The sequence below is a fragment of the Rhinopithecus roxellana genome, chromosome 8 (genome assembly GCF_007565055.1).
Source record: "Rhinopithecus roxellana isolate Shanxi Qingling chromosome 8, ASM756505v1, whole genome shotgun sequence".
NCBI lineage: Eukaryota > Metazoa > Chordata > Mammalia > Primates > Cercopithecidae > Rhinopithecus > Rhinopithecus roxellana.
In genome coordinates this window covers 47,767,255-47,777,762 of record NC_044556.1, presented here as the reverse complement: position 1 = coordinate 47,777,762, position 10,508 = coordinate 47,767,255, and the positions used below count along the sequence as shown (strand labels likewise).

Sequence of the window (10,508 nt, the reverse complement as noted above, 5' to 3'; positions counted from 1 at the left end):
CACAGTGTTCTCACTGGGTCTAAATTTTGTGAATGTGGTGCTGTTCCTTGGATAGTCTCATGGGTATGCTTGAGACTTTAGGCCCTTGGGACACCTGGTGCAGAGAAGGGTCCCAAAACCCATCTTTGGGTGTGCTGGCAGAGCAAATAGTCACCAGTAATAAAGGCAAGGGCGCCTGAAGACCTAAGGCTGGTTGAAACCAAAGCAGATTTTTCAAAACCAGAGAGGGCTTGTGTTCATAATTTAATAATTTAATTTTGATTTTGATGAAATTTAAATTTGATTTAAATTTTCATAATTTAATTTCGTTTAGATGGCCACTTTATTTTGAAAAAGACACTAGTGGAGGAAAGTCTCTTTATTGGATCATCAATTTACCTATAAATCTTTGTCTCAGAAAAATTTAATAATAATTTAATAATAAATTATAATAAAATAATGTTTCACATCTTACATTATTCACATTTGACTTAGTTGGCTTATGCTGTCAATATGTTGCCCACTGTATAACACTACCTGAAGAGTTACATTCAACTATGTAGTAATACATATTACTATATATACACATATGTATACATGTGTATACGTATACGTGTGTGTGTGTATATATGTATATAACCATATGTGATTTCAAAAGGTAAATTAAAGATAATGGGAAGGTATTGGTAACCTCTCAGATAGTGTAACACTAAGATAACTGAATTTATGGTGTGGTGTCACATACTTCAGATACCTATGCTGTAATGTTAAAATGGCATTTCATTGGCCAACTAACTTGTCCATTTCCTGGGCCAGCATGATACGTGAAAGGAGTGAAAATGGGAAGCAAATAGCCTTTTGAAGGACTTGCCTAATAAACTTCTCCCTTAGCATTACTTGGAGTGACATCAGAAAATTGGAATGAAATAATTGTGTAAAAAAGGCAAATTCTCTCCTCTCTTTCTCCTCCAATCCTTAATAACAAGGAGGAAACCTAGACTCAGGTTAAGTTTTCTCTTCTTATTCTTCACGTACCAGGACAGGTACTGAGCTCGTTTGTTACTATTTGGGGACTTAGTATATTGTACAAAGGGGTGTGGCTATTACTGCCCCTTTTCTACCAGAGCATCAAAACTGGCAACCTGGCTGGTGTTAAGGGGAGCTTCTAACCTTGAATCCCCACTCCATGTGACTTCTTTCTGGTTCTCTCTTCTCAGAACTTGCAGTCATCAGATTCATTTGGAGAAGTTTAATAAAGGTTATTTTATGCTTAGACAGAAGAAAAAGCCCTAAGGCCTTGAACTGAGCCTTATCCTCTGATACGGTTTACTGGAATTCCCTCCACTGTGGCACAAGCCCTGCCGTAAATTGTGATTATCTATACCTTGTCAGTTTTATCTATGTATATATCTTTTATAGTAGTCCCCACATCCACCAGAGAACCTAGGTTATTGGCAGAATGAGATTTGGCAATTCTTTGGTCCTCTGGCCAGACACTATCAGTTAGTACTCTGATTCCACCATTTTTGAAATTATATATAACAAATTATAAGTACTGTTTATTTTGGAGAGTTCAAGTTAAAGGAAATGAAGGTTATTATTTGCCGGGGTCCAGCCCTAGCGTGTCCAAGGTACCCCAAAGGGGAGAGGCAAGGTGGCGAAAGACAATAAAGACACCAGACACAACATGCAAGAGGACACAGACAAGACTGCAGCCCAGCAAAGGGCTGACAGCCCCGAATGATTTTTACTACAAGCTTATATAGTATCTTATAGAACAATTGTCAATTAGTAGAGCATCAGGCGATTACATAATTATAGAACAATTGTCAATCAGCAGAGCATCAGGTGATTACATAATTATATATTGATTATTAGGATAGTATCAGAAGTACATCAAGAACAGTTCTCTTCATAGATGGTCAGTTTGTTCTTCTTTCCTTGGTTACCCTTTTGGGGAATAAGCAAGCTTAATGGTTAACATAACAAAGTCTTATATTAGACTTGGTGGCTCTTGCGGTTACAGGTGCTAGAAGGGACTATTGTGTGGTCTTTGAGGAAATGGTCATAAGGACAATTATAGCAGCACAATTGGTTACAGGCTTAGAACTGGCACAGCAGTCTCTATTAAGTGCAAGGTTATACTTTAACATTGATTATATAACTATATACAACAATTTTTCTTTTTTGTAAGTTTAGTATTTTACTTTTATTTTTGTTTAGGGCACCAAATTTAATATCCTTGTCGTCTTACTGTGTCCCACAAACTTAAATCTTTTTATAGAATTAACCTCCCATCTATCCACACCATTTTTTCACCATTTATATAATCCCCAGAGTATGAAATAAGTTAGGAACTTAACCATGACAAATTTTGCATAGAATTTTTGCCTTTAGGGAAATACCATATTTCCTTTTTTCCCTTATGTGTTTCCATCACATACCCCCACTGGCCATTAACCCATATTGTAGGGACAGGCCCAGGGCCAAATTTTCCGAGGGTAATGTGGTAAGATCTCTCTTCTATCTTTCCAGCTCATGGGTATTGCCCCATTTTCCAAGATCTGGAGTGGGGGTGGGCAGTACCATTACCGAATGAGTAACACTCCCCAGACCTCACCGTGAATCCCCTCTAATAGTTATCTGCATATATATGATCAGCCAAATGCAAAGCAAAATAGCATAGATTATTCCAGCGATACAGAAGAGCCCACCAGCGCCACCTGCTGCACAGGCCTTGAAAGTGGCCTTGCCAACATCCAGAGGGCTCTGAGCCTTGCTCGAGAGCAGCCTTATGCGATCAGGGTCCGGGCCGTCCCTCTCCTGTATGGCCTGCGCCATTTCCCCCTTTTTTATTTTGTAGTTTAAAACGAATAATTTCTTGTTGGAGGGTTTTCACAGATGTGAAGAGTCTTCGGGAGAGCACTGGAAAGAAAATTATAAACAAAATAATTATAAATGCAAAGGCTGCTATATGGTAGAATGATGTTGAGAGTATTTTTGAATTTACCATGGTATGGAAAGAATCTACTATGCTTTGAGCAACATCTGCAGGGGAAACAGTAGATAAGTGTGCATGAGAAATATCAGTAATTTGTTGTTGTAGGGATTGCATATCATAGGTGAGGGAATGGTTCCATAATCCTGTAATGTGATACTGAATTTGCTCCCAGGTTACTTCTGTATGATTGTAAGGAAGGGGAGTTACACAAATCCATTTATAATTATGATGACAAGCTGTAGTTAATTGTACTTTAATATTTTGAATTTCTTGCCCTAAATATAAAACTGCTTCTTCTAAGACATTTATTCTATCTATTAATTTATGGTCTATGCTTTCTTGTAAAAATAAAGCCTTAGAGATATTTAGAGAGAGATGATTAACATGTTGAGCAGTATGTACTTGTTGTACCAAGGCGGTCGCTGAGGCAGCAACTGATCCAATAATAGCAATTAAAGCAGTGATTCCTAGAATTAATGCAGCAATAAATCGTTTAGGCCTAGTTAAGGCTTGCTTTATAGCTTGCAAAGCTGTTAATCCGGGGTCCGTGTACCATCCTTCAGATACATTTACAGGCAATAGTATGTAAGTAGGACGCTTTAGCACATAGAAATGAGACTGAGAAAATGAAGTATTAAGGCAGTTAGTTATTTTGCATCTTGTACAATTTACGGTATATAGATTATTTTGATAAGAAACTTGTAACTGAGTAATATTGTCATATATTAAAATAGAGAAAGGGGAGCGTACACAAGCTTGATTATTAATTACCTCTTCATTAGTAGGTCTAGTTAAGGTGGTTTTATTAAGTGCAGCTATTAGTCTATATAGTTGTGACTGAGGTTTGTTATTTTTGTGATTAAATATCCAAGTAGGTGTCACCCATCCCGGAGAATACCAATTGTCTATAGTTTTATTAGTTTTATATAACTTGCTGTTGGCCCAGTTAACGAACGTATGGCCTTGATTATGATTTAAATAATTTCTGTAGTCATATCCTACACCAGAAATTGACCAATCATAAATTTTATATGAACTATTATAAAGAGTAAAGGTGGTAGTTTTATTATAAAATGCACAATTGTACCATAAAGGTTGCCCATTTTGGTAAGAAATTGGATCCCAAGAATGATCTACTTGGTGGGCATTTTTACATAATCTTATAGAGGAGGGTAGAGTAGTAAAAGGTTCGGTGGTTTTCACAGAAGAATTGTATTCATTAATAGAAAGATAAGATAAGAACCATAAGTAACGAGAATGAGCATCATTGCTCTGACCTGAGGTAAAAGTAGCCTTTTTATCATTGAGGGGTGAATCAGCGACAGCTGTGCGCATGACCAGTGAGATACACAGTGGCATAGGAGGAGTATTATCTCTAGAGAAGCATAAAGGAACATGATGAGTAGTAGCATAGAAATTAAAGGGCGCAGAAACTCGCGGTATAGTATACGAATTAGAATCACCTCCCATAATTTCAAAGTAGCGAGAAGAAACTTGAATTTCTTCGCCATCCCAAGAAGCAAGATGAAACAACGGAGGACTAGGAACATAAGCCCAATAAGTATTGTTTACAAGATTGTTCATAGGCAAAGGTGCAGAACTTACCTGGACTGTGAGGAGAGCAAGAATAGCAATAAACACAGTTTCAGGAGTAACAGGTTTGCGTTCTCCCTCCACCAAGGCTAAAGCAGAAGTGGTAAGAGCTTTTATATCACCCCAAGTTGGTAAGTTCCTTTTTCTTGTAGAAGCCGCAAGACGGAATTGAGTCAGATTCAGGGAAGCAAAAAGAGAAGAAAGTTGAACTTCAGATATCTGATGACTCGTCGGGTGTGGTGGCGGCCGGGTTTTCCGTGGTCGAAACCGTTTCCTGGGTATGGTGGGTTTTGTTGGCGACGGGAGATTCATGATGTCTGATTAGTCTGTCCGGTATCCAAATTGGAGTGGCCGAATCCTAGGGAAAAACACAAGCATATCCTCGACCCGAGGTTAACAATACATCTGGTCCCTTCCATTGTCCTGTTAATAAGTCTTTCCATTTAACCAGAGTGACTGGTTTACTTTCTTTTAAGTAATGCCTCTCGAAGGCTGTTGTGCCCTCATTGTTGACATTAAGATGGTTTAGCACAAAGAGAGTATGAGAAAGAACGTGATGGGGAGAGGAATACTTATACTCTCCTTGTTGTAACTTGTGAATCTGGTTTTTCAAGTTTTGATGTGCTCTTTCAACAATGCCTTGCCCTTGAGGGTTATAAGGAACTCCTGTAACATGACTAATAGACATTTGTATACAGAAATTTTTAAAACTTTTTGCTGTATAAGCTGGAGCATTATCTGTTTTCAAAATTTGGGGTTTTCCTAAAACTGCAAAGCTCGCAAAAAGATGCTGAATAACATCCTTTACAGCTTCTCCAGTTTTGGCTGTAGCCCACACAGCATGAGAAAATGTGTCTATAACTACATGTACATAAGATAATTTTCCAAATGAAGTTATATGTGTTACATCCATTTGCCAAATAGAATTTGCCCTTAGTCCCCTGGGATTTACTCCCATGGGTAAGGAAGGGTGATATTGAGGGCATATATGGCATTGCTTTACAATCTGTCTAGCTTGTTCCCTAGTTAGTTGAAACTGCAGTGCTAAAGCTCTAGAATTTTGATGATGTATAGCATGACTCTGTTTTGCTTCTTCCCACAAGGAAAATATTTGCTGTGTTAATTTGTCTGCCATAGTGTTCCCTTCTTGGAGACTTCCTGGTAACTGTTTATGTGCTCTAATATGACCCACAAAGAACCTTTTTACTCTTTGTGTAATGGCAGTTTGTAATTGTGCTAACATATTATGAATAGTGCTTTTTGTAGGAGAAAGAGGAGCTGATTCAATATGAGGAAATAGGTTCACAATATACATGGAATCTGTATACAAGTTAAATTCCTTTTCTGTAAGTTTACTAAATACTTTTATAACTGCTAATAGTTCTACCTTTTGAGCAGATTGCTTAGGATATTGTGTAGAAAACTGTTTCCCATCTATAATATAAGCTGCGGTTCCGTTAGAGGAACCGTCTATAAAAACTAAACTAGCTGGAGGTGGCAGAGGGGTAGTACTAAATTTTCTATGGAAGATAACTGGATGTGTTTTGATGAATTGTAACAAGGGATGATTTGGCAAATGATATAAAGTTTGTCCCTTATAATTACTATAACAAATTTGCCATTGATCATTATTTATTGATAACATATCTAGTTGTTGAGCTGTATAAGGGACAATTATACTATCAGGTTCTTTTCCAAACAATTCTTTAGCTCTTTGTCTTCCCTTATATAATAATAACGCAACTAAATCTGGATATGAAACTAACACTCTTTTTTGGGCTACTGGCAAATGTAGCCATTCTAGAGGCCCCTCCTGCCATAGACATCCGGTAGGGGTATATTCTGTATTTAACAAAATTAAAGAAAATGGTTTAGTATAGTCTAGACGTAGCAAGGTTAGGTTATTTAACTTTTGTTCTACAATTCTTAATGCTTGTTTAGCCTCCTGAGTCAAAACTCGAGAGGATGTGGGTTGCTGCTCACCACAAAGTATGTCAAACAGAGGTTTTAATTCTTTAGTAGTAACCTTTAAAAAAGGCCTTATCCAATTTATATCTCCTAACAGCTTTTGAAAGGCATTTAAAGTTTTTAACTGATCTGTCCTAATTTCCAATTTTTGAGGAGAAATTTCTTGATTGTAAATTAATCTTCCCAAATAATTATATGGTGGATCAGTTTGAATTTTCTCTGGTGCTACTTTTAAACCATAATTTAACAGTTCTGAAATTAATTCTGACAGTGCTTTCTGTAACAATTGCAAATCTGAATAAGCCAATAGTATATCATCCATGTAATGAATTATATAAAACTGAGAAAATTTCTTTCTAAAGCTTTGTAAGGCCATATCTACAAACTTCTGGCATAAAGTAGGACTATTTTTCATTCCTTGGGGCAGCACTTTCCACTGGAATCTTCTATATGGCCTCTGTAGATTTACTGAAGGTAAACTAAATGCAAATCTTTTTCTATCTTGTGAAGCTAATGGTATCGTAAAAAAGCAGTCTTGCAGATCTATAACCATAATATGATAGTCCTTAGGAATGGCTACCGGGGAGGGGAGTCCTGGTTGAAGGGCTCCCATATCTTCCATAGTTTCATTAATTTTTCTTAAATCTTGTAACAATCTCCACTTACCTGATTTCTTTTTTATAACAAATATTGGAGTATTCCAAGGACTATTTGATGGCTCTATATGTCCCAATTTTAATTGTTCGAATACTAGGGTTTCTGCTGCTGACAATTTTTCTTGTGTCAGAGGCCACTGCTCCACCCACACACTAGAATTTGACTTCCACTGAATGGGGTCAGCAGTTAGAACAGCAGCCTCTATGTTAAATCCTCATAGCCAATCCCTTGTCTGTTTATATTTGGAGTTGGCATAATTGGAGCACATATCCCTTGTTGATACTTTCCCAATCCTTTCTGAGGATCATAATTCATATTTAGCATTTGTTGTGTTACTCTGGCATCAGGACTGACAAGCATTAGACCCATAGATTGCAATATGTCCCTTCCCCAAATAGAAATAGGAAGTGAGGCTACCACATATGGCTGAAATATGCCTGTGTCTGTTTCGCAAGTCCATGTCAACATCCCTGAGGACTGGGCTACATTATTAGCTTTTCCTAAACCCACCAATGTAGAATGAGTTATTTTAGTGGGCCAATGTTGTGGCCAATCTTTTCCTGCAATACATGACACATCTGCTCCAGTGTCTAGCAATCCCTTAATCTTTTTTCCTTGTACTGATATTTCTTTCATAGGTTTTTGACTAGTAATCTGTTGAATCCAATAGACATCACTTGATCCAAACCCTTTATTTCCTCTATTGTCTGTCATACTTTGTCCTACTTTTAAGTAGGGCAAAAGTAGTAATTGAGCTATTCTTTGGCCTACTTGAATAATTTGTGTTTCTTTTGGGGGAGAGACCATAATTTTTATTTCCCCTGTATAATCTGAGTCAATAACTCCAGGTAATACTGTAATTCCTTTCAGGGACATCGAGCTTCTTCCTAACAAAAGTCCCATCGATCCTTCTGGCAGGGGCCCATACACCCCCGTAGGAATTACCGTAGGAGGCATATCTGGAGTCAATATTGTAGCGGAGGAGGCACACAAGTCCAAGCCTGCACTCCCTGAGGTTGCTCTGAATAATTCTGTAACTGTTTTTTTAAGAATGGGTTGTTGCTCTGATTGTTGCCTTGGAACGGTGTCCCATTTGTTTGCGGGGCCTGGGACTGGCCCCTTACCCAGTTTCCCTGACCATTAGTTGATAGTAAATATCCATCTTTGTGGAACTTGGACTTACAATCTTTAGTATAATGAAATCCTTTTTGACATCTTTGGCAGACCGTGTTTGGGCCTTTTTGTTGTTGATTATTGCTATCATTATTGGGATCTCTATTAGGTCCTTTATTAGGGCACTGCCTACTAAAATGTCCTGTCTGACCACAGGAAAAACATTTGCCTTGTCTACTACTACTATTACCATTTCTTTTATTAGTGTTTAAATTTTGTAGAAACTGAGTAGATGTTTGCCCTTGTAACGCAGCGGCTATTGTTATCCCTTGGATAAATGTTGGAGTGGCCTCGGAACATGCTTTTATAAAATCTGAAATGCTTCCAGTCTTTCTAACAGGTCTTAGCAAAGTTTGACAAGTAGCATTTGCATTTTCAAAGGCCAATTGTTTTAAGATTAAATCTCCTACTCCCTCTCCCGGCAGCAGCCTTTCTACTGCAGCTTTAAGGCGGGCTAGAAAGTTCTCAAAGGTCTCCTCAGCTCCTTGTTTTATAGCTGTAAGTCCTGGAGCTTTATGGTCAAGGGGTGGCAGCCTTTTCCAGGCTTGTAAAGCCAAGGCTGTCACTATAGCCAAATGATTTTTTGGCAATTTTGTTTGCTCTTCTACCATCATATAAGGGCCTTCCCCTAACAACATCTCTATCTGCACAGGGGGAACCCCCGGACCTGGCGTCCGAGTTCTTGCTACAATCTCACTAAGCCTGTGTTGTGGTTTATTAACCTCTTGTTTTGCTAAATCTTCATATTCTGTTTTCCACAGCAGGTAGTTTCCTCCCGTGAGACAGGCTTTAGCCACCTGATTCCAATCATAAGGAGTCATCCATTGGGCAGCCAAACCTTCCACCAATGTTAATGTATACGGAGCGGTTGGTCCATAATCTGTAACTGCCTGCCTAATTTCTTTCAAGAGTTTATAAGGCAGAGCCTCCCATGCAGGCTCATCCCAGTCATATGAAATTGGGAAACAAAAGGATATATCTCCTGCCTGCAAGGCTTGCTTCATAGCCCCCTTAAAACCTCCAACAGATTTTACTTTCTTTTCTTTTTCTGGGGATGAAGCTAATAATGTAAAAGGCCAATCATTATCGTGATATCGGGCAGCAGCTTCATCTAATGTTTCCTGATCCTTTTCATCTAGTTCATCATCTGAGTCATCTATTTTTGCTGCGGCCATTAAATTATTCAAAGGAGAAAGTTTTTGTTCTTTGTTCTTGACCGACCCTGCTACGGAGGGCGGTTTTGATATTAATGGCACCTTTTCATCTTCAGTGTTTGGACTAGGGAAAGTTGAATAAGAAGGCGGATCTTTAAGATCGCTAGGCTCTTTAGACAAAAACAATGCATGTTTAATAATACCCCAAAAAGAAAATGCATAAATAGGCATGTCTTTCCCACCATTGGTCTGATACCACTGTGACATATTTTTTCCTACCCTATCCCATATTTCTTCATCTAAGGTGCCCTCTTCTGGGAACCAAGGACTTACCTTTTGCACAAACTGCAGGAATTCTACTAATTGATGTGTATTTGCCTTAATACCTACCCTTTTTAGGGTATATTTCAAAATATCTACATATAAGCTTCTATCTGAACTATGGGAATTTCCCATGGCACCTAGCTTCTCAGTAATATGTTCTTGTACTTTTTACCTCCTCTCTCTACCTGGAACTTCCAGGGGGCCTGCAGAACCCTTGAGGTAAAGTCCAACCTTGCCCCGAAATCTCACCTTAATATTATACTTACCCCTTCAGGTCCCTGGTTCGGGCGCCAATCCCCTCTAATAGTTATCTGCATATATATGATCAGCCAAATGCAAAGCAAAATAGCATAGATTATTCCAGCGATACAGAAGAGCCCACCAGCGCCACCTGCTGCACAGGCCTTGGAAGTGGCCTTGCCAACATCCAGAGGGCTCTGAGCCTTGCTCGAGAGCAGCCTTACGCGATCAGGGTCCGGGCCGTCCCTCTCCTGTATGGCCTGCGCCAATTATTGAGTATTATTTCTGTAATTTTCTAATTCTAACCATAACATAGGTTTCTTATCAAAAAGTATGGAAGCCAGAAAGCAGTGAAGCAATAATACTTTCTCCAAAACAAACAGGCCAAACTTTGGCAGGAGTTACAAATCTGACATGCA

At 38.6% G+C, this 10,508-nt stretch overlaps 1 protein-coding gene across 1 annotated transcript; it reads right to left on the bottom strand.

Annotated features, from left to right (window-relative positions):
- Positions 1-2,477: 2,477 nt before the first annotated feature.
- LOC115899064 (pyrin domain-containing protein 3-like) lies at positions 2,478-5,115 on the bottom strand. Its single transcript, XM_030935276.1, has 2 exons — positions 4,586-5,115; positions 2,478-2,904 (listed from the first exon to the last, which is right to left on the bottom strand). Exons 1-2 carry the CDS (start codon positions 4,883-4,885, stop codon positions 2,875-2,877), a joined length of 330 nt encoding a protein of 109 aa, XP_030791136.1. The 5' UTR covers positions 4,886-5,115; the 3' UTR covers positions 2,478-2,874.
- Between the last annotated feature and the right edge of the window lie 5,393 nt (positions 5,116-10,508).

What these genes read in the sequence shown, in the direction of transcription:
- LOC115899064 (XM_030935276.1), bottom strand. Translation starts at nt 4,885, where the DNA reads ATGAATCTCCCGTCGCCAACAAAACCCACCATACCCAGGAAACGGTTT. An exon ending in TTGCTCTCCTCACAGTCCAG is followed by an intron (nt 2,905 to 4,585) that starts GTAAGTTCTGCA and finishes TTTTCTTTCCAG; the next exon opens with TGCTCTCCCGAAGACTCTTC.